The sequence below is a fragment of the Palaemon carinicauda genome, chromosome 35 (genome assembly GCF_036898095.1).
Source record: "Palaemon carinicauda isolate YSFRI2023 chromosome 35, ASM3689809v2, whole genome shotgun sequence".
In the NCBI taxonomy this organism is placed as follows: domain Eukaryota; kingdom Metazoa; phylum Arthropoda; class Malacostraca; order Decapoda; family Palaemonidae; genus Palaemon; species Palaemon carinicauda.
In genome coordinates, this window is record NC_090759.1 from 77,788,008 (window position 1) to 77,812,404 (window position 24,397).

Genomic DNA, 24,397 nt, shown 5'->3' on the forward strand with positions numbered 1-24,397 from the left:
ACTGTATCAATAATCATAATAAGGATGAATACTATGAGAACAATTTTTTTCTTTAAAGACAGGAATAAATAAGACCCTTTTAATGTGTATTTTACAGTCTTCAAAATGCATTTAAAATCCTTGAGTTTTGCAAGGATTAAACTCCTCACCTGTTACTCAGAGCTACGAAAAACACCTCCGAACGTTCACGGGTGCTAAGAAGGAATGATGGGAGAAGGATAGGTAGTGGTGGTGGTGGTGGGGGCAGTAGCTGTAGTGAACGACACCTCGTAGTAACGGGGGATTTTGAGGAGGGAGAAGTCTAATTGGAAAGGGACCTCTGGTAGTGGTATCACTCGCCCCAGTTTTAATACCAACACCCTTTAGGGGTGAGCGAGCTGGATATATTCCTGACATTCCATGCAACTTTTTTCTCTGGTATATTTAACAGTATTTATACCTTTGAAATGGTGCTTTAATGAGCATTTCACTGGGCGACACAGGTTCCTCGCCCAGAAATAGATTTTTCCTTCGTCAAAATCCCTTTTTTAGGTACATCTAAAGGTTGCCCATGAATGGCAGAGGCAAGGGACAGTGACACTGCCCTTAAGACTGACCATATATCCTTGTGATCCGCACCCAAGCTAGGACCAGGGAGGGTCAAGCAATGACTGCTGATAACACAGCAGATAAGACCTATAGGCTTCCCCAAACCCTCCATCCTTAGCTCACAAGGATATTGAGGTTGCAGGCGCTACAAGAAACTCTCGAGTTTGAAAGGGACTTGATCTCCCGTCAAGCAGATCACTAGGCAGGGACGTTTCCAATGAGCCAGGGACACCCTGACGTTTTCTACAAAAGGTCAAGGCTGTCTCTAATTTGCTCTTATCTAAAACTGAAAACAATTCTAATATAAGTTACAATTTCTAGATTTCTAAAAGAAGCTAATATCCCATTGGAGTATTGCTTCAGCTGAGCTGCAATGGGCATTGAATCATCGACAAGGTCAGAGGTAGTTAGCAGGAGGGGAGAAGCCGCCTACCTACATCATGCCATTTTTTATGTTTGGCCAAAGGACTGAGGGAGTAATTGAGGATGGAAGTATAACTTGAAGGATTCAGGTTTGTATAGATACGGAAAATACAAAATTTGTGATTGGTTCGTATATAGATACTAACCATTCGTCCTTTAAATAGAAGGCCCCCCCAACTCAATTTTAGGTGGGAGGCAGCCCCTAGAAATAGACTGAGAGGTTCTTTTCTTCCCTGGACATGTCATCCTTCCTGGTCCCATACAGGAGCAAGGAAGGCGACTCCAATAACCTCCAATTAACTCCTCATAATGACGCAGACGCTACAAATGCCTCGGCCTGTACTGACTAAGAGAAAGTCAGTACTAGGTCACAGAACACCTAACTCAATAACGTCAGATGTACCTACAAAATAACTAGATGAATATGAATGAAAAACGCTGATCCCCTTGGAAGGAGGATGGAGGAGTTGCATTTTAGCAGGACATAGCCTCCAAGAATGGTAATCCATTGCTAACCAGCACATAATGGTTGCAGCCTTTTTTTTTGTGCCCTTGAAAAGAGAACAGGAATTGGTTGAAAGACCTGTCCTTTCCCTTTTCCTCAAGATTATACCCAACCTGTTACCTTAGATGAGATGCATACTTGTCTCGTGCGGGAGCTGGGAGAGTTACACAACTACTAAGCAGCCATCATAAGTACCAAGAAAGAGGTCCAGGGCCCAATAGGGAGCTTCCTAAAAGTATGAGTACTATAAAAGTACAGTAACCCAGGAGGATACTGATAGGGTTATTCTTGTGAATTTTTAATACAGATGACAGAAGTTTGCATCGACTTCAGGTGCCCTCGTCGTCAGAAGACTCACAGTGCCTGAAGAAACCGTGTCTGGGTGCTTCCTTCATATCCTGTAAAGATGAGGCTCTGACACCTCAGTGCAAGACATCAAACCTGTAAAATAATACAGCCTGGCCCTCCTGGACACCAGGGATCTACAAGTTACATAACTATATGATAGGCTAGAGAAGGCACTGGGTCCTTGTTACATCTCATTGACTAAGAATGTGCCAGAAACCCAATCTCTCCATGGGCAACATGATCAGAAAGCCTCCATGCCCCCTACTTCTTACCCATGCAGAGAAGGGTCTTAAGAGATAGATCTCTATGATGCCTCTCAAGTTTACAAGAACTGCACACTCTAATGCCATAAGGATAAGGACCATCCTACTCCAGGATACAAGTTCCAGGGTGGGTAAGAGCATTGGGCATTCTCAGTGAGCAAGGTCCAATCCCACATAGCTGCTCTGGCAGAGGTAGGAGGGAGTTCACAATCGGATAAAGGTGCTTTGGTCCGCGAGACAAATTCTCTACAACTCTCCTGGTAGAGAATACCCAAGAAGTATGTCTCTCAGGACCTATTCAAAAAGCAGATAGACTGGTACAATGGGTAGTTTAATCCCTAGCCCTTCCAGCCAATGGTGTTGGTGACTGGTCCGTATGGGTGAGCTCACCTGTTCAACCACAGGAGCCACACAGGCCTCAAGCTTCCCCTGACGAATTCCAATGAATTGGTCAGTGGGCAAATTCGTCAACAAAGCAGACACACTCATTTGGTACAAAGGCAAGAACTGAGAAGACGAGAGACACGCTGCCTCCTCACACGATCTGTAGAGACGGTGTTGGGACCCAATAGGAAAGACCCCATGTTTCTGAGATGCAGTTGTTATATCTTGATGAAAGGTTTCAAATACATATGAAAAATCAGACTTACTCCCTGAATTGAATTCATAAATTTGAACCATGAGGTCTGGCCCTGGAGTTTGGGAGAGCATTCAGCACTCACTTGAAAAGAGGGATAAAACCTTGCAGTTGTAGTCTGAAGTATAAGTTAAGAGGTTTGATAGCAATAGGGAAGAAAGTTAACGGGAATGAAAAAAATAGGGGAAGGCTAAAATTTGGCACAACTAAGGACCGAGAGGGCACTGCAAAGACCTTTCGGTAATGCCTAAAGTAAACCACTAGAGGTGAATTGACGGCACTACCCACTACAGGGGACTTATTCTCTGGATTAATGTAATCCCAAATGCTCAACCTCCAGGATTCACTACCCGGCCGCCATGAGTAGTTAATAGGCAGTATAGCCACAACATATAACAGTCAGTCAGTCAGAAATTCAGGCAGACAGAAAGGAACTTGTCTCTGAGAAATTAGATTTACTTTCATTCATTCTAACAAAAAAGAACAACAGTCCTCATAAGGCTCAAGGATTTTAAAGGTATTTATAAAACTATAATAAACAAAAAAATGGACTGACCTATCCTAATAATAATAAAATATTAGTACAGTATTAGTAAATGATAAATAAACAATATACTTTAATTGGTAGAGTCTTTAAAAGGATCAGTAGGGCACATTTCATGCTGTTCTTTTATCACATTATGTAAAACAAACTGGCCTAAGTGGATGTAAATTATGTACAATATATATAAATACTTTCTTATCCATTTGAAATTCATGGAAATAAGGTGATGCCAATTTCTTTATGTACTTTCATTTGAATATTACGCCACTGAAACCCCTCATTAAATTCTAATTAGTCGTCTTAGATTAGTATCATCTTCATTACAATACAAGTTATACTGTACATACAATATATGATTAAGGAAAAAAATTAGTACAGTAATTGCATTTTTTGGGTACATGTACTCAATATCTATATGTAGAAATTTCATTTCATCGTAAATTGTGCTTCTATGTAGTTAAAATTATTTTGAAATATTCATAAAAAAATAATATACCTTTCCTGGTATTAAAGATACGTAATAAGTTAGTAGAAATGACTATTCCTTCATTTATGTACTGTACTTGTACAGTATACCGTAAGCATATTGTGTATCAATTAAGTCATGATAATTATCATAAGGTAATCATAAGTCTTTAATATGTATATTGTAAAAAAATAAAAGATTTATGAAAAATACACAAGTCATGCCTCTATTACTTCAGTCTTCCATTTTCTGTTGTCTAGATATCCTTACCTCACAGAAGAGGTCTTGGTTCAGAGATGAGAACTAGAGAAAGGGGATCAAACAACTTTTTAGCAACCGGTGAATGTAAAAACCTTAAATTTCAAAAAATTATTTTCAAAACCTATTAAAAATTTTGAGCTACAATACTGTTTATCTAAAGGCTTAACTACTGTATATAAAAACATACGTAGTAGATTATCAATTCATCTTTAGTGCATAATATTGTCAGCAATTTGCTTTACTGCTTGCCAGCCTTTAAAATAAAAGAAAAGAGCCCTACATTAGCCCATTGAGCTAATCTACGTCAGAAGAAAATTAAGACAACCATCAAATGTAAACCAACTAATAAGTTTATGAATATGTAATGTTTTTTCATTAGATTCCTATAATTTTCTTCTTTCATAATTCTTACCAAAAAAGTTAAACTTCATAGCATGAAACTACTTATACAAAAGTATTACTGCCTATGGTATGGAACAGGGATTATTTTGTGTACACAAAACTGTGATGTACCAAAGAGACAAAATAACAAAATGTCATCTCAATTTTCTTTTTAATGGAAGCATATATCAGCAAGAAAAATAATTTGGTGAAATATTATGCCCTTGACAAAAAATACTGCATCAGAAAAGTGTGTGTACTGCACATTCTTAACCCTTTTACCACCAAAGGACGTACGTTCGTGCAAAACATTGTTAATTACATGTTTTTTTACATATTTTTGATAATTTTATGAGAAACTTCAGGCATTTTCCAAAAGAATGAGACCAACCTGACCTCTCTAGGACAAAAATTAAGCTTGTTAGAGCAATTTAAAAAAAATATATAGCAAAATGTGCTTGAAATTTAACCTTATGGTGGGGTAAAAGGGTTAAATATGGGGATGATTTCCGACCTTGTGACTTATCTAATTTTATAACAACTACAACTAATTTAAACAAAAGGATATATTTCATTGGTACAATTTATCAAGCTGCTTTAAGGCACTGCATTCCCAGCAGAATGTTCCTACCTTTATCAACGATAGATCATTGAGTCAACAATTAACTAAATCAGATTAACTACAACACATACAAATACGTACAACTGTGGTTGAGGTCGTAGTTGGCATTGCCCTTGATATAGGTACAGATGATATGGTCTTGACAATTTCTTCACCATCCTCGTCGTCTTCCACTTCCTCATACACTACCTCCTGCACAATGAGTTTCTTCCTGAAGAACAAAACAAATGTGGATGTCAGGCAAATTAACATTAATGTGAAGCTTCTTAAAAATCTAATTGCAGTCCATTCATCTTGGACTTGGAAAATCCTATAAAAAAGAATGCTTCTCATCTGCACATTAATACAATAACCAGAATGGAATAAGGATAAGTTTATGTCACATATGTGCAAGTTTCTGGTTAATTTAGCCAAAATGATTTAGATGTGGCAGAAATGAGAATGCTTAGGTGGATGTCTGGGGTGACAAGAGAGGATCGGATAAAAAATGACTACATAAGGGGGTCGACAAAGGTGGTGGAAATATCAAAGAAAGTGCAGGAAGGGAGGCTGAGATGGTATGGACACCTGATGAGGAGAGATGAGGACCACGTTGGGAGACATACTATGGAGATGGAGGTTCAGGGAAGAAGAAGAAGAGGGAGACCAAGAAAGAGATGGATGGACTGTGTGAGAGGAGACTTACAGGAGAAGGGGATTGATGAGGCAGAAGCGCAGAATAGAAAAAGATGGAAACGGCTCATCCGCAACGGCGACCCCATATAAAAATGGGAACCAGCTGGGAAGAAGAAGAATAAGATTTAGATGAAGAGACAAGGTGAAGGATGATGAGAGAAGAGGTTTGGTGGAAAAGGATGCCTTTGATAGAAGGCATTGGAGAGGACGCATCAGGTAACCGACCCCTTTATGTAAGGATAACGGTGGGGAAGAAGATTTAGATAAAGAATGATACGACTGTGATGACAGCACCGTTAATCATCTTCGTTGATCCAGTAGGAGAAGGGTAATGAGGATCCACATTCCTAATCAAGTATTCAATCAAGAAACATGATGGTCTAAAAAAATATGGGTTAGCAGCAAGGCCAGGGTTTCGCATGTGAACGATCTGGACCAAGGTGAGAGATTGAAGTTTGTGAGGAAATATTTGACACTCTAATGAGCTGTGTACCATCAGAACCCTTACCGGATGGTACAAAAGAATTGCTGGGCAAAACATTTTAAGAAGCCAGCTTATAACTCTAATCTGGACAGGTCAGCAAGGAATACTACACTATAGGGAGCATTAGCCCTCTCAGACTACATGACCAAACACAAAGTTGAGATATAAGACTATCAACCTCACTACAAACCTCAGACATTTCACTACTAGCCTGAACACTAACTTCCACACCCTTACCAAATTCATTATCATAGCCTTCTCCTGATTTAGACTTTTTTTTTTGTGTTTAGAGTCCCTTCTACAAACCCATTTAAACACTAGCCTGACATATTCTCCCATAAGGTAACTTAACACGCTCAGAACATTTACGTTTTAGCTCCCATGGGTGTCCTTGACACATGACAATTAAAAAACCTATCAAACTAACAACACTCAGTGCACAAACACATTTCAAAGCAAGTACAAGACATGCCTGAATATGGTACAGATAATTGACAATTGAAAAAACTTTAGAGGGTACTCAAAACTGGAAATCGGTTAGCACAAATGAGACACACTGTTGATATAACAAAAGTGACTAATATACTGAAAGTATACCTGCTCTGGGTTAGTTGCCATACTACATCACTAAAAATACACCATTATCTTAGGAGTGAGGCCAACGAAGAAAGGAAGAAAGGGTGCTGTAATGATAGATGTCAATACGAACATGCTTCGCGAGGAAGCTAGGAGAACCGAAGGTTTGCTTCATTTAAATAAAAATGTTATTTTTATTAGTAAAATAAATTTTTGAATATACTTACCCGATAATCATGTAGCTGTCAACTCCGTTGCCCGACAGAATTCTACGGGAGGGATACGCCAGCTATCACTATACTAGAAGGGGGTGTACTCACCAGCGCCACCTGTGGCCAGGTACTACAGTACTTCTTGTTAACACCTCCTCAATTTTTCCTCGGTCCACTGGTTCTCTATGGGGAGGAAGGGAGGGTCAATTAAATCATGATTATCGGGTAAGTATATTCAAAAATTTATTTTACTAATAAAAATAACATTTTTCAATATTAAACTTACCCGATAATCATGTAGCTGATTCACACCCAGGGGGATGGGTGAAAACCAGTGTACAAGACTAAAGGATAGCTAAGTATCCCGTATTTCATATAATCAGTTATCTCAAAATAACAATGAAATAATAAGTACCTGGTAAGGAAGTCGACTTGAACCGTTACTCTGCCTTTATTAAGTTCGTCTTCCTTACTGAGCGCAGCGTTCCTCTTAGGAGGCTGAATCAACTCTAAGGTGCTAAAGTATATAGGGCTGCAACCCCTACTAAAGGACCTCTACACAACCTCTAACCCAGGCGCTTCTCAAGAATGAATTGACCACCCGCCAAATCAAAAGGATGCGGAAGGCTTCTTAGCCTACCGTAACAACCATAAAAACAACAATAAAAGCATTCAAGAGAAAGGTTAAAAAAGGTTATGGGATTAAGGGAATGTAGTGGCTGAGCCCTCACCTACTACTGCACTCGCTGCTACGAATGGTCCCAGGGTGTAGCAGTTCTCGTAAAGAGATTGGACATCTTTAAGATAAAATGATGCAAACACTGACTTGCTCCTCCAATAAGTTGCATCCATTATGCTCTGCAGAGAACGGTTTTTATTAAAGGCCATCGAAGTAGCTACGGCTCTCACTTCGTGGGTCCTTACCTTCAGCAAAGCAAGGTCTTCCTCCTTCAAGTGAGAATGGGCTTCTCTAATCAGAAGCCTTATATAATACGAAACCCCGTTTTTGGACATGGGCCTCGAAGGTTTCTTGATTGCACACCATAAGGCTTCTGACTGTCCTCGAATAGGTTTTGACCTATTAAGATAATATTTCAGATCTCTGACAGGGCAAAGAACTCTTTCTAGCTCGTTACCTACCATGTTGGAGAGGCTAGGAATTTCAAACGATCTAGGCCAAGGACGTGAAGGAAGTTCATTCTTAGCTAAGAATCCGAGCTGTAAAGAACATGTTGCAGATTCGGATGTGAACCCAATGTTCTTGCTGAAGGCATGAACCTCACTGACTCTTTTAGCTGTTGCAAGGCAGACGAGAAAAAGAGTCTTGAGGGTAAGGTCCTTGAAGGAAGCTGACTGGAGAGGTTCGAACCTAGGTGACATAAGGAACCTTAAGACTACGTCTAGATTCCAGCCTGGAGTGGGTAGACGACGTTCTTTAGAAGTCTCAAAAGACTTAAGGATGTCTTGAAGGTCCTTGTTGGAAGAAAGGTCCAAACCTCTGTGGCGGAGAACTGAAGCCAACATACTCCTGTACCCTTTAATCGTAGGAGCTGAAAGGGATCTCTCATTCCTTAGATGTAATAGGAAGTCAGCTATTTGGGTTACAGAGGTATTGGTAGAGGAAACTGCATTGGCTCTACACCAGCTCCGGAAGACTTCCCACTTGGATTGGTAGACTCTACGAGTGGATACCCTCCTTGCTCTGGCAATCGCACTGGCTGCCTCCTTCGAAAAGCCTCTAGCTCTAGCGAATCTTTCGACAGTCTGAAGGCAGTCAGCCGAAGAGCGTGGAGGTTTGGGTGCAACCTGTCTACGTGAGGTTGACGTAGAAGGTCCACTCTTAGAGGGAGAGTCCTGGGGACGTCGACCAGCCATTGTAGTACCTCTGTGAACCATTCTCTTGCAGGCCAAAGGGGAGCAACCAGCGTCAGCCGTGTCCCTTCGTGCGAGATGAACTTCTGAAGGACTTTGTTTATGATCTTGAACGGTGGGAATGCGTAAAGGTCGAGATGGGACCAATTCAGCAGAAAAGCATCCACATGAACTGCTGCTGGGTCTGGAACTGGGGAACAGTACAAAGGAAGTCTCTTGGTCATGGAGGTGGCAAAAAGATCTATTGTCGGCTGACCCCACAAGGTCCAAAGTCTGTTGCACACGCTCTTGTGGAGGGTCCATTCCGTGGGGATGACCTGATCCCTTCTGCTTAGGCGATCTGCTGAGACGTTCATGTTGCCCTGAATGAACCTCGTAACTAGGGTGAGGTTTAGACTTCTTGACCAAATGAGGAGGTCCCTTGCTATCTCGTATAGGCTCCTCGAATGGGTCCCTCCTTGCTTGGAGATGTAAGCCAAGGCTGTGGTGTTGTCGGAGTTCACCTCCACCACCTTGCCTAGCAGGAGGGACTTGAAGTTCAATAGGGCTAAATGAACTGCTAGTAGCTCCTTGCAGTTGATGTGGAGCGTTTCCTGTTCCTCGTTCCACGTTCCCGAGCACTCCTGTCCGTTCAAGGTCGCGCCCCAGCCCGAGTCCGATGCATCCGAGAAGAGATGAAGATTGGGGGTCTGAATCGCCAACGATAGGCCCTCCCTGAGAAGGAGATTGGTCTTCCACCACAAGAGAGTGGTCTTCATCTCTTTGGTGACCGGGATAGAGACTGCTTCGAGCGTCAAACCCTTGTCCCAATGAGCTGCTAGATGGAATTGGAGAGGGCGGAGGTGGAGTCTCCCTAGCTCGACGAACAGGGCCAACGATGAAAGGGTCCCTGTGAGACTCATCCACTGTCTCACCGAGCAACTGCTCCTCTTCAGCATGCTCAGGATGCAATCTAGGGCTTGGCTTATCCTTGGGGCCGATGGAAAAGCCCGAAAATCCTGACTCCGAATCTCCATTCCCAGGTACACAATGGATTGGGAGGGAATGAGCTGGGACTTTTCTAAATTGACTAACAGACCCAGTTCTTTGATCAAGTCCAAAGTCCAGTTGAGACTCTCCAGACAGCGACGACTCGTGGAGGCTCTCAACAGCCAGTCGTCTAAATAAAGGGAGGCTCTGATGTCCGATAAGTGTAGGAATTTTGCAATATTCCTCATCAGATGCGTAAACACCATAGGAGCTGTGCTTAGGCCAAAACACAGGGCTTGGAATTGGTAGACAACCTTTCCAAAAACGAATCTCAGGAAAGGTTGGGAGTCTGGATGAATAGGAACGTGAAAGTAAGCATCTTTCAGATCCAACGACACCATCCAGTCCTCCTGCCTGACCGCTGCTAGGACCGACTTCGTCGTCTCCATAGTGAACGTCTGCTTGGTGACATAAGCATTGAGCGCGCTGACGTCCAGCACCGGTCTCCAACCTCCTGTCTTCTTGGCCACCAGAAAGAGACGGTTGTAGAAGCCCGGGGATTGATGGTCCCGGACTATAACCACTGCCTTCTTCTGTAACAGGAGCGACACCTCCTGGTGCAACGCTAGCCTCTTGTCCTTTTCCTTGTAGTTGGGAGAGAGGTTGATGGGAGAAGTGGTCAGAGGGGGTTTGCGGCAGAATGGTATCCTGTAACCCTCCCTCAGCCAACTGACAGACTGGGCGTCTGCACCTCTCTTTTCCCAGGCTTGCCAGAAGATCTTGAGTCTGGCTCCTACTGCTGTCTGGAGAGGAGGAGAGTCAGTGTTTGCCTTTTGAAGTCTTGGAACCTTTCCTAGACTTGCTCCTGGAAGAGTCTGGACGGGAGCTTCCTCGGCTGGGGGCTCTACCACGAAAGGGCGGAATAAACCTCGTAGCAGGAGTATCAGCCACTGGGGTGCGATAAGTCCTGGGGACTGAGGGAGCAACCTTAGTCTTACGAGCTGAAGAGGCCACAAGATCATGTGTGTCCTTTTGAATCAGGGCCGCAGACAAGTCCTTAACAAGCTCTTCGGGAAACAAGAACTTAGAGAGCGGAGCGAAAAGGAGTTGAGACCTTTGACAAGGTGTGATGCTGGAAGAAAGGAAGGTACAAAGCTGCTCCCTTTTCTTAAGCACTCCTGACACAAACATTGAAGCAAGCTCGCCAGATCCATCCCTAATAGCTTTATCCATGCAGGACATTAAGAGCATGGCTGAGTCCTTGTCCGCAGGGGAGGTCTTCTTGCTAAGGGCCCCCAGGCACCAGTCTAGGAAATTGAACATCTCAAAGGCTCGAAATACACCCTTTAGGAAGTGATCTAGATCGGAGAAGGTCCAGCAAACCTTAGAGCGCCTCATTGCTGTTCTACGAGGAGAGTCTACCAAACTTGAGCAGTCAGCCTGGGCAGAGGCAGGTACTCCCAAGCCTGGTTCCTCTCCTGTGGCATACCAAACGCCCGCTTTAGAAGTGAGCTTAGTCGGTGGGAACATAAAGGAAGTCTTTTCTAGTTGCTGCTTAGACTGCAACCACTCCCCTAAAATTCTTAGAGCTCTCTTAGAGGACCTAGCAAAGACGAGCTTAGTATAAGTTGACTTGGCTGGCTGCATGCCCAGCGAAAACTCAGATGGCGGAGAGCGGGGGGTAGCAGAGACAAAATGGTCTGGGTATACCTCTCTGAAAAGAGCCAGGACCTTACGAAAGTCAATAGGAGGAGGAGAAGACTTGGATTCTTCCACGTCTGATGAGGGATCCAGGTGTGCAGCCTCATCATCAGAAACCTCATCACCAGAGTGTAGCGAAGTGAGAGGTAAGGTATGCTGAACAGCAGAATCTGCACGAGCGGGAGCAAAAACGCTTGTGGTTTCATCCTCAAGTCTCTGTTGCTGAGGCAAAACCTGAGGTTCAGGCTGCAAAGGCTGGTCAAAAGGAGTAGCAGAAGGTAGGCGCATGGTTTGAGGAGGCTGACTCCTGGCATGAGTGTCTTGACTCAAGAGTTGCGCTTGCTGTAAGGTTAGCGGAAGTGTAGTAGCAGGTTCCTGAGGAACGAGTTGAGGTTCCTGAGGTGTGAGCTGCGAGAGTTGAGGTAGTGGCTGCGCAGAACGCAGTTCTTGTCTCGCGAGTTGAGGTTCCTGAGGCGCAAAGCTAAGGTGTTGAGGCTCTCGCCTTGAGGAGGGTTGAGGTCGCTGCAGCGAGAGCTGAGGTGTCTGCCTCATGGATGGGAGAGGTTGTTGTACCTCAAGAGAGTGTTGCCTCACTGGTGGAACCGCAAGTGGAAGCGGAGGAAGTAAGGTATAAGCTTCCTGTTCCCATTGCTGAGGTTGCCTTAAGGAAGGCGGAGGTAGCTGCACACCGCTGGAAACTGGCAACTCAGTACGTGGTAAGGTATCCTGAGGAGCCTCAACATCGTACGCCTGGCAGACAGGACTGCGGTTAGGCGGAGCGATCGCAGGAGGAGGTGTAACCTTCTCAGCCTGACACTCACGCATTAAGACCGCAAGTTGTGACTGCATGGACTGCAGTAGAGTCAACTTGGGGTCGGCAGACACTAATGTCTGCTGAGGCAAAGCCTTAACAGAAGAGATCTGTTGCGGCAGCACCTTACTCCTCTTAGGAGGTGTGCAGTCAACTGATGACTGCGGCGAGTCAGAGCTGATCCAATGACTGCAGCCAGGTTGTAGAGCTCTTGAGGTCTGGACTTTGCGTTTGAGAGGTCTTGAGACCTGAGTCCAACGTTTTCTCCCTGATAATTCTTCAGCAGACGAGTAAAATAAGGGCTCAATCGTCTGCGGGTGGGAGTGACGGTCTCTGGAAGACACGCCCGCAACCACCGAGGATACTTCTGTGCGCCGATCAAGGCCTGCCGAACCCTTTTGCCCTTCGACATTGCTTCTCCCCTGGGCTTGGGAGCTTGCAAGAGGTCCCGGACTGGGAGGACGACTGGCACGCACAGAAGTACCCTCACGCACCACACTGACACTGACACTAGCACTTGGCACTGCACTGACACTAGCACTTGTCACAGCACTGGCACTAGTACCACCCACTGCACTCTTGACCTTAAGTTCCTTGACTTCGGCCATAAGAGACTTATGATCACTAACCACCGATTCCACTTTGTCACCTAAAGCCTGAATGGCACGCAAAACAACAGACATATCAGGTTGAGGGCAAATAGTAGGTTCGGGGGTAGCCACTACAGGGGGAGGAAAAGGTAGGGGATCATGAGGTGAGGAAAAAAGTGAAGAGCGAGAAGAACTCCTCCTAACTCTCTCTCTCTCTAACTTGGTTGAATATTTAAGAAATCGGACAAAATCAAGTTCCGAAAGTCCGGCGCATTCCTCACATCGATCTTCCAACTGACAGGGTCTTTCCCTACAGTCAGAACAAGCGGTGTGAGGATCTACCGAGGCCTTCGGAATACGCCTATTACAAGACCTACATCGTCTATGGGGTGGGGCTTGTGAAATGTCAGACATCTTGAATCAAAGAGTTAGCCAAGTGGGGATTCCAAATCAAGCAAAAAGATCGTTAACCATTAATCAGAACTAAATAATAGCTATCTAAGCTAATATAGAAGTTTTCCAGTAAAGCGACAGCCGAAATCTGAGAGAAATACTTCACCAAAAGCCGTGAAAATACTCCAAGATCATAAGCGTATCCCAGAACGTCTTGCCGGAAGCACGACAGAGGAAAAATTGAGGAGGTGTCAACAAGAAGTACTGTAGTACCTGGCCACAGGTGGCGCTGGTGAGTACACCCCCTTCTAGTATAGTGATAGCTGGCGTATCCCTCCCGTAGAATTCTGTCGGGCAACGGAGTTGACAGCTACATGATTATCGGGTAAGTTTAATATTGAAAAAAGGGATTTTGACAAAGGAAAAATCTATTTCTGGGGAGAGACCTGTGGCACCCGGTGAAAAGAGTCCTTCTAATATGACAAATTCGAAGATAATTTGTATTTTTCCTAACCATACAAACCTTAGCTATTTACAAAGGGTTTACTTTTAGCGCAGCTGAAATGACGAGCCAATAGTTTTTAACGAGGGTTAATTACCCCCGCGCTAGTTAGCGGGGGGTGGGGAAGGGTAGCTTGCTACCCCTCCCCCCTCCACACACCGGTGACTTGCTTCACTTCACTTAGAGGTAGGACTTGACTTGGGGGTCAGGGATGGCGGGCACATATGTGTAAATAGCTAAGGTTTGTATGGTTAGGAAAAATACAAATTATCTTCGAATTTGTCATTTGTTCCGTAACCGAAATACAAACCACGCTATTTACAAAGGGTGACTTACCCCTTAGGAAGGGTGGAAAGTCCCCAGCCTTACTGACTTCGGCTTGCCCGGGGGCTCGATCCCTTAGTGAGCAGCACTAGAGAGAGGGAGCCCCTGTACCTCACAGGTTCCTAGCATCGCTAGGAACGAGTGGCCTACATAAGTAGTGTGAGGAGGAGAGTGTGACTCGTCCTATGAAGTTGACCTTGAGACCTTCAGATAGGAATTCTAGGATAGGACGTTCCCCATACCACCTCGTCAGGGTATGGGAGACGCAACAGTATTAAACTTAATACTAGGAGCACAAAGAAGCATGGGTTACCTGCAGAGGTCGAGGTCAGCTATGCGAGGACCAGGATGCTGCTTCCCCAAGAGAGGGGAGAATGAAGAAAGAAGTAAGGGTCAGACATACTCTTTCATTCACACAGACTAAGACCGGGTAACAACGCCCTCAACCTACTGCTACTTGTCCAAAAGGAGCCTGAGGTTAGACCAGCTGTTGTGCAGCCACCACAGGGCCGATAGAGAACGTATCGAGGCTCCTGTGGGTCACGTCTTGCAGGTAGTGGGCTGTGAAGGTCGTTTGACGCTTCCAGACCCCCGCTTGAAGTACCTGCGTCACAGAGAAGTTTCTCTTGAAGGCCAGGGATGTAGCAATACCCCTGACATCGTGGGCCCGAGGGCGACGTGACGGAGGAGGGTCAGGATTCAGGGCATGGTGGATAACCCTACGAATCCAAGCAGAGATGGTGTTCCTTGTGACCCTCCTCTTTGTCCTGCCTGTGCTCACAAACAAAGCTCGCACATGAGGACGGACTGCAGCCGTTCTCTTCAAGTAGTACCTCAGACACCTCACTGGGCATAGTAGCAGCTGGTCTGGGTCGTTTGTTACAGAACGGAGACTCGCGATCCTGAAAGAGTCGAACCGAGGATCCGGCACTCCAGGATTCTGAGTCTTGGCCACAAACTCAGGGACGAACCTGAACGTTACCTCCCCCCATCCCCTTGAATGGGCGATGTCGTACGAGAGACCATGAAGTTCACTAACTCGCTTGGCCGAGGCCAAGGCGAGTAGGAAAGCCGTCTTCCAAGACAGGTGGCGATCGGAGGCCTGGCGTAATGGCTCGAAGGGAGGTCTCTTGAGAGACCTGAGAACTCGAACCACGTTCCAAGGAGGGGGTCTCACTTCCGACTGGGGGCAGGTAAGCTCATAGCTACGTATGAGTAAAGAGAGTTCTAGCGATGAAGAAATATCCACGCCCTTCAATCTGAAGGCCAAGCTTAAGGCTGAGCGATAGCCTTTCACTGCCGAGACAGAAAGGCGCATTTCTTCTCGCAGATACACAAGGAAGTCCGCTATTGCTGGAATAGTGGCATCGAGTGGAGAGATACCCCTTCCACGACACCAACCACAAAAGACTCTCCACTTCGCTTGGTAGACTCCCTCAGAGGACCTTCGCAGGTGCCGAGACATTCTCTCCGCAACCTGTTGCGAAAAGCCTCTCTCCGCGAGGAGACGCTGGATAGTCTCCAGGCGTGAAGCCGAAGCGAGGCTACGGCCCTGTGAGGGACACCGGAGTGGGGTTGTCTGAGAAGCTCGTGTCGTGGAGGAAGCTCCCTTGGGAGTTCCGTCAGGAGTTGCAGAAGGTCCGGAAACCATTCCGCGTGATGCCATAGCGGAGCTACTAGAGTCATGGAACAGTTGACCGATAGTCTGGTCCTGTTGAGCACCCTTCTCATCAGACAGAATGGTGGGAAGGCGTACACGTCGATGTTGTCCCACCGTTGCTGGAAAGCATCTTGCCAGAGTGCCTTGGGGTCCGGGACTGGTGAGCAGTACAGGGGCAGCTTGAAGTTCAAGGCTGTCGCGAACAAGTCCACCGTCGGGGAACCCCACAAAGTCAGGACTTTGTTGGCTATCTGAGGATCCAAAGACCACTCGGTACTCACTATCTGCGAAGCCCTGCTCAGACTGTCGGCGAGCACATTCCTCTTGCCAGGAATGAAGCGAGCTGATAGTGTTATCGAGTGGGTTTCGGTCCACCTCAGAGTCTCTACTGCAAGATGGGATAGCTGTTGCGAAAAAGTGCCTCCCTGCTTGTTGATATAAGCCACTACCGTGGTGTTGTCGCTCATCACCACCACGGAGTGACCCGCCAGGAACCGTTGGAACTGTTGAAGGGCCAGAAAGACGGCCTTCAATTCTAGCAGGTTGATGTGTAGGCACTTTTCTGATTCTGACCAAAGGCCTGAGGCCCTCTGGTTCAGAACGTGCGCCCCCCACCCTTCTTTTGACGCGTCCGAAAACAGAGTCAATTCCGGGGGAAGGACGAGAAGACTCACTCCCTTTCGCAGGTTCTCGTCGGCCAGCCACCACCGCAAGTCCGTCTGTTCCAGAGACCCCATTGGGATCAGAGTGTCCGGGGAATCGGATCCTTGATTCCACCGGGACTTGAGCCGCCATTGAAGGGATCTCATCCTGAGGCGGCTGTTTGGAACCAGACGGGCCAGGGAGGATAGGTGGCCCAAGAGACGCAACCACGATTGGGCGGGGAGTTCTTTTCGCCTGAGGAAAGGTTCCGCCACCCTCCTCAGCCTTGCTATCCGGTCGTCTGATGGAAAGGCTTTGTGGAGATTGGTGTCTATTAGCATGCCTAGATAAACCAGTCGCTGGGACGGCTGCAGAGAGGACTTCTCGAGGTTTACCACGATCCCCAGATCCTGGCAAAGATCTAGAAGCCTGTCTCGGTGTCGAAGAAGGGTCGACTCCGAGTCTGCTAGGATCAGCCAATCGTCTAGGTAACGAAGGAGACGAATGCCGTTCCTGTGCGCCCAAGTCGAAATCAGGGTGAACACTCTGGTGAACACCTGAGGAGCTGTGGAGAGACCGAAACACAGCACCTTGAACTGGTAGATCTTGTTGTCTAGGCAGAATCTCAGGTACTTCCTGGAAGACGGATGGATTGGGATCTGGAAGTACGCGTCCTTTAGATCCAGTGTACACATGAAGTCTTGTGGTCTCACCGCAAGTCTGACTGTGTCTGCTGTCTCCATGCTGAACCGGGTTTGTTTGACAAACCTGTTCAGAGCCGAGAGATCGATGACGGGTCTCCAGTCTCCAGTAGCCTTCTTTACAAGAAAGAGTCGACTGAAGAAGCCTGGAGAGCCGTCCACGACCTCCTGGAGAGCACCCTTCTCGAACATGGTCTTGACTTCGGCCTGAAGGGCCAGCCCCTTTGCCGATCCCATGGCATAGGAGCTCAACGACACTGGATTCGCTGTCAGGGGAGGTTGAGATGACGTGAACGGGACGCGATAACCTTGGCCGATCACCGAGATCGTCCAAGCATCGGCCCCGAGATGTTGCCACCTGCGGACGCAACGCTGAAGGCATCCCCCCACAGGTGGACACGCAGGGGGACTGCCACCCCTAGGGCTTGCGGCCGCGGCCGCCACCCCTAGAAGTCTTGCCTCCCCTGGAGGACTTACCACCCCTCTTGACCTTGGCTGGAAAGGGCTGGGGCTTAGACACCACTTTCTTAGCTGCCGGTGCCTGTTTTGGAGCCTTACGAGGCTGTTGCTGCTGTTGTGGCGGGGCTGGAGGCTTATAGGGCCGAGTTGTAAGGGCCCTGTGGAGGAGGGAGTCCGTGCTGGATTTCCTCCACCTCTCAGCCGTTCGCTCCAAGTCTTGAGGCTCAAACAGGCTCTCCCCCAGGAGGGAGGCATGTCGGAGCCTACACACATCTACGGCGGGGACCTTCGGATGGAATCTCTCGGACACAGCATCGCGACGCTTCAACACCGAGTTGGCCCACAGGGTGGTAACCTGGTGCGCCAAGAACTCGATGGAGCGGGTGCCCGAGAGCAAGAAGGTCTCTAGGGCCTTCCTATTGGTCTCCTTGGACAAGTCCTCAGATCGCAATAGGATGCCCAGAGATCCTAACCAGAAGTCCAGCCACGAAGTGGCCTGCATGGCACACTTAGCGACCTTCTCGTGGTTAAGGATCTCTGCCGCCGAGAACGACACCTGCCGGGCAGAGAGTTTCTCCAAGGGAACTCCCTTCGCCAGCTCCTCCACAGAGTGATGGAGCGGAAGAGCGAGGTTGTGCTCACCCAGGATCTCGAAATACCTCCTCTGCTGAAGGCGAGGAGGAGGGATGAGTTTGTTCCCGGCAGTGGAACGACTGGAGGAGGCAAGAAGTGCGAGCTGAGCATTGGCCCTAGCTCTGGCACTCTTCAGCCCCCGAGACCAGGGCAGAGCTGCACTGGTCTTAGGGGCCTTCCGAACGTCGAACACTTCATCCAGAATTGTGTCTTTGCCTTCACGGGGGGGGATGACTGGATCCGTAAGACTGTTAAGTTGCCTTATCAGGCTTAGGACCTGCCAGAAGGCATGTTCGGACTCTTGCTGTTCTCCTCCCTGTGGGCTGGCAGCTAAGTCTCCTGCCCCAGGAATCTCTTCCTGGGGTGATACGTGGACATTCCCCTGGGTAGTCATGGGTTCCTGTCGAATCCTTGCAGAGGATTTAGGGATGGTCTTGGAATCCTTGGGCTCCCTCCTAGGAGGGATACAGGATCCCAACAACGAGGTTCGAGGGGCCCCTTCCTCACGAGACAATTCTCCTGCCTGAAGCGAAGTCTCCCCCCCTGGTGCCGGGGGGAAGACTACCGGTCCACTGGACTCACCTGAGGACGGAAAGGCCTCGTCCACGGGAGAAGGAGAGAGTACTCGTGCAGGAGAGGGAACCCTCGAGACCGACCTCTTGGGAACCAACTTCGCCCTGGGGGAAGTCACCACGAAGTCCACTCCTCTCTTTCTCTTCAGCGAAGGAGAGACAGCCGCTGGTTTGTTACCCTGGCCGGCGAGTGCTGGTTTCATAACCCTCACTAACGCCCGTGCCAGCGGACCAAACCAAGTCTGCTGCTCAAAGGACACAGAGTCCGAAATCCTCGCTAAGGTGAAAGGGATCGGGCGATCCTTTGGAGTGGACACGACGGTACCTGCCTGAAAAGAAGGTGGGGAAGAATGTTGTAATGACCTGTCCTCGTCCTGCAATACCAACCTGTGCTTGGATGGAGGTGATCCCGAGTGCCGTCTAGGAGCACGCGTCCCTGCTGCTACCACCGGCTGTGGAATTCGCCGCGAACTATGGTCGCGCGAGGGTGAACGGTCGCGCAAAGGCGAATGGTTGCGCGGGCGTACAGGCGAGCGGTCGCGCGGGCGCGCAGGCGAGCGGTCGCGCGGGCGCGCAGGCGAGCGATCGCGCGGGCGCGCAGGCGAGCGATCGCGCGGGCGCGCAGGCGAGCGATCGCGCGGGCGCGCAGGCGAGCGATCGCGCGGGCGCGCAGGCGAGCGATCGCGCGGGCGCGCAGGCGAGTGGGCGTGAGGGTGGGCAGGTAAAGGAACACGTGTCCGAGGCGACGAACGCAAGCGATGGCGCGACGGCGAGGGATCGTGCTGCCGCGTAGGTGAAGAAGATCGCTGGCGATAATGATCACGTGATGGTAAGCGATGGCGAGCAGCATGTGAAGGTGAATGATTGCGCGCAAGAGGGCGATCATTCAGGGTTGAGCGATGAGGAGCAGCATGCGTAAGCGGGCGATCGTTCAGGGTTGTGCGATGGCGAGCAGCATGCGTAGGTGAATGATCGCGTGAAAGGGTGCGATGGTGATCAGCATCCGCAGGAAGGCGATCGTTCAGGGTTGTGCGATGAGGAGCAGCATGCGAAAGCGGGCGATCGTGCAGGGTTGTGCGATGGCGAGCAGCATGCGCAGGTGAATGATCGCGTGAAAGGGTGCGATGGTGATCAGCATCCGCAGGAGGGCGATCGTTCAGGGTATTGCGATGAGGAGCAGCATGCGAAAGCGGGCGATCGTGCAGGGTTGTGCGATGGCGAGCAGCATGCGAAAGCGGGCGATCGTGCAGGGTTGTGCGATGGTGATCAGCATCCGCAGGAGGGCGATCGTTCAGGGTATTGCGATGAGGAGCAGCATGCGTAAGCGGGCGATCAGGCAGGTTCGTGCGATGGCGGGCAGCATGTGAAGGTGATCGCTGGCGAACTGGTGATCGCTGGCGAGCTGGTGATCGCTGGCGAGCTGGTGATCGCTGGCGAGCTGGTGATCGCTGGCGAGCTGGTGATCGCTGGCGAGCAGAAGGTCGACGCGTGTCCTGTGAGAGGATAGGTTCACGAGCAGGAACGGGAAGATCGCTGGCGCGTTGGCGAACATGTGTTTCTGACACACGATGGTGAGCAGGGAGTTCAGCAGGAACTAAAGGGTGGTCAGAGACCGCAGGGCGATGGTCCTCAAATGAGCGCTGACGCTCGGAAGAGAGCTGACGAGCAGGAGAGCGCTGGCGAGGGGGGCGAACCTCAGGAGAGAGCCGACGAGCAGGTGAGCGTCGGCGAGCAGGAGAGTCTTGGCGAGCAGGAGATCGTCGACGAGCAGGAGATCGCTGGCGAGCAGGAGATCGTCGACGAGCAGGAGATCGCTGGCGAGCAGGAGAGCGCTTGTGCGCTGGCCCTGCTCGCGTAAGGGAAGAATCCCTTAGCCCCGAAGGGACCGTTGCCCGTCGGGTGACGAGTTCTCCAGAAGGCGAAGATCCGGCAGGAGATGGAGAGCGGTCCGCAGAGAGGTTCAAGGAGGGCGGAGTAGTCGGTTGAGGCTGACGAGGAGAGTCCCCCCCGGAGGACGAAGACCCAAAAAGGCGCCTCTTAGTCCCCCTGTAAGGGGAAGGGAGGCCCTTGTGGCGTAGAGGGCGGTGAGCCTTACGGCGGAGGCGGCCTCGGGGGAGATCGTCGGGACCATCGGTCCTCCGAAGGGGAGTCTCCTTCAAAACACTTCCCTCAGAAGGAAGCTGGGCAGCAGTCGAGACCGAAGGACTCACTTCCCCCTTCGAAGGATGCACGGAAGGAGGAGGAGAGCCTAGAGCACCATCACCAGCAACAGCACCTGCGTCGGAAGGCCCAGCCACGTCGGAGGCCCCTGTCACCACGACGTCGACAATAGACAGAGGGTCTACCTCCGCTACCACCGGCGACTGTTTAACAGCGGCCCCCAACGAGACAAGGTCAATAAGAGCGACCCTGGAGGGCAAGCCCTTAAGCCCCAGGGACGACCAAATCTGCAACAGATCATCACTGGATAAAGAATTATTATCAATAACCTCCCCCGGAGGAGGAGGGGGAACCGCCTCGCTATGGGAGGCGACGCCCTCTCCCCCCACCGAAGGTAGGGAAACAGAACAAGGGCCTGCGCTCCCACTCGGACGACTCTCCTTAGGAGGCGGACGAGGGGGAGCTTCGGAGGAGGTTTGGGCGGCGGAAGAAGAGTCCCGAGAACCTTCCTCCTTCAAGGCTAACCCCGGAGGAGAACGGTCTCTCTTGGACTTCTTCTTACGCCGACGGCCAAACCTCTCCCACTGGGAGGCAGACCACTCCCTACACTCACGGCACATGTTATCCTGGTCGCACCGTCGGCCCCGACATTGAGGGCAGAGGGTGTGAGGATCCGTACTCACGTCCGACATGAAAGTCCCACAAGGACGGCCGGCAACTCCAGGGCATGTCCGCATATTAAATAAAAGAAAATAACTGAAGGTCAACTTCCAACCAATCACACAAGCTGTAAAGAAAAAGAAGAAAATTAAAGGCTGTCAGCGAAGGCGATGAACAGACACGTCTGATCACCGCCGAGCCAAAAGTGAAGTGAAGCAAGTCACCGGTGTGTGGAGGGGGGAGGGGTAGCAAGCTACCCTTCCCCACCCCCCGCTAACTAGCGCGGGGGTAATTAACCCTCGTTAAAAACTATTGGCTCGTCATTTCAGCTGCGCTAAAAGTAAACCCTTTGTAAATAGCGTGGTTTGTATTTCGGTTACGGAACAAATACCTTTTCTGATAAAACCTTCCAAGTATACCAGAGAAAGATAAAAGCATGGAATGCTGAGGTTACAACCCTCGTGCGAGCACCTTTTGGGTGTCGTGTATAAAGCAAAGGCGCGTGAAATCCACTATTCACAGGTTGTCTTCCATTTAGTTAATTCCTTCGTCAAAGGGATGGGCCGATACAAAGGCCCTAGCCAACCCACCAGCGCCACACCACCCACGCCCCGACGCGAGCGCCATCTGAACAACATCCTTCTGTATTGGCCATGATGGCTTGGAAAGGAAAGGGTGGGATCGTGTAAAATAAAGGGGAAGGGTTTCACCGGGCGCCACAGATCTCTCCCCAGAAATAGATTTTTCCTTCGTCAAAAAAGTAGTTTAGTCTGCAGAGTAACTCATCAGAAAATTGAAGACCAGCAGAAACTCCTACAAAATAATTAATTAGTACTGTATAAAAATTGATATGAAACCCAAATTGAAGATGGACACAAACTCATAAGAAACTGTACCTAAGCTTCACTTTTCTATTTGTAGTAGGGGCAACACTTGGAGACGGTGCACTGAATCCTTTTGGTTCTGGTGTCACCACCATAGGGGATGAGGACGCCTTCTTGGTAGCCATAATTTTGCTAGGCTGTGGAACCATCATAATTTCGTCTTCAGCCAAAGGTACCCCCAAGCCACCTTCATCAAAGTCATCAATGTCATCAAAGGTGGGAGCCTTCTTTTCTGCTTTCGTAGATGATAATAAACGACTCTGAAAATATTGCCTGCAAAAGAAAAATTATCTTTTGAATAAAAAAGTTCTCCTGGTTTTTAAATATTACTAAATACCATTTCTATTACTGTATTTTAGGGTTCAATAATGACCACAAAACAAACAACTATAGGATGTGTAAAGTCAAATTTTAAAAATTTTGATTATAAGCTCTGTCCCCAATTAGGTTAATTATCTAAGTAGAAAAAAAAATTCAGAAGTTTCTCATCTTCAAAGCATAGAATACTCAATTAATACCTTATTCTCTGCGCTTTCTTCAGACTATTATTGTCCGCTTCTTGCTTTATATAAACATCACACTCTTTCTTTACTTGATTGTTTTCTGACTCTTGCTTTATGTAAACACACCCGTCTTTCTTCGGAGTTTTCTGCACCTCTTGTTTTATACAAACAGCATCTTCTACTGGATCATCAAGATTAATCTGCACAAGTGGCACAGATGGTCTTCCTTGTCCCCTTCCTCTCCCTCTTCCACGCGGCCTTCCAACAGTGCTCCCACGACCTCTGCCCCGCCGTCGAGAAGGAAACTCCTTTGACATTTCTGTTGAGTTCAAACTTTTGACTGAATGTCCCAGAAAAATTAGTAAATAAGAAATATTGATACAGTATGTAGTACAGTATTGTATTCTAACTCCAGCTAATCTTAAAGTTGGTTCCTTAAAAAAACCATCTATTTATACATACCTGGCAAGTTTTGATGCATCAGCATGTGTGAGTTGAGAAGAGAAACTTTGCTAAACTCCTGCTCACACATGAAGCACACAAATATGCTACCATCCTCCATCTCATCATCATCAACAATTACCTCGGTTTTCGTGTCCATCTTATTAAGTCTGAAAAGGGAACGTGTAAAGATTGAGCTACCCTCTAATATATGTAAAGGTTTGGGGAACTACATACTTGCCTAGTAGCATAAGAATAAAAATTTAACAAACCCATACATTTTCCATTCTAAGCAGTAATCAACAAGGTTATATGGACCTACCACTGTCTTTTCCACCAATACAAATGCATATTACCAACTGTTACATCACATCTAAGGGACCATACAATGGACATTATCTGCAAATTTTCAACAGACCAAATCTTGCAGGACGAGATACTTTTCACAACAAAAAAGTGAGTCCCTTTTAAACTTAATTTCTTTCATCACAGGTACTATGCAACACCAAAGGTTAAATTAAATTTGGATACTAGTACAGTATACATTATGTGATGCTCAATATTTTTTCAATGAGACTCCTCTTTTATTAAGGCTACTAGCAACCTTGGCGGATAGGAAAGTGTAGGCTAACATACTTTTTGCAACAAAGATATAATATATAATATACTGTAGATAAGGGATTTTACGAAGGAAATATCTATTTCTGGGGAGAGACCTGTGACGGCCGGTGAAAAGGTCCTTCTTTACACTTTTCTGATATAAATCTTCCAAATATACCAGAGAAAGATAAAAGCATGGAATGCAGAGGTTACTACCCTCGCGCGAGCACCTTGTGGGTGTCGTGTATACATCAGGGGTGTGTGAAAACCACTATTCACAGGCTGTCTTCCATTTAGATAATCCCTTCATCAAAAGAAAGGGCCGTAACAGAGGC

The 24,397-nt window shown here is 47.9% G+C and overlaps 1 protein-coding gene across 9 annotated transcripts in view; it reads right to left on the minus strand.

Annotated features, from left to right (window-relative positions):
• LOC137627902 (uncharacterized) overlaps positions 1-24,397 on the minus strand; it is a 47,431-nt gene that overhangs the window by 16,989 nt on the left and 6,045 nt on the right. For 5 of the 9 annotated variants that reach the window (XM_068359346.1, XM_068359347.1, XM_068359350.1 and 2 more), the window contains exons 2-6: positions 23,484-23,632; positions 23,037-23,361; positions 22,531-22,791; positions 5,120-5,249; positions 4,045-4,077 (exon numbers count right to left, since the gene is read on the minus strand). In XM_068359346.1, the coding sequence (XP_068215447.1) occupies positions 4,045-4,077; positions 5,120-5,249; positions 22,531-22,791; positions 23,037-23,361; positions 23,484-23,622 (888 nt within the window). In that variant the 5' untranslated portion in view covers positions 23,623-23,632. The remainder of the gene's footprint in view (positions 1-4,044; positions 4,078-5,119; positions 5,250-22,530; positions 22,792-23,036; positions 23,362-23,483; positions 23,633-24,397) is intronic. The other 4 variants (XM_068359353.1, XM_068359352.1, XM_068359351.1 and 1 more) reach the window with 3 other exon arrangements.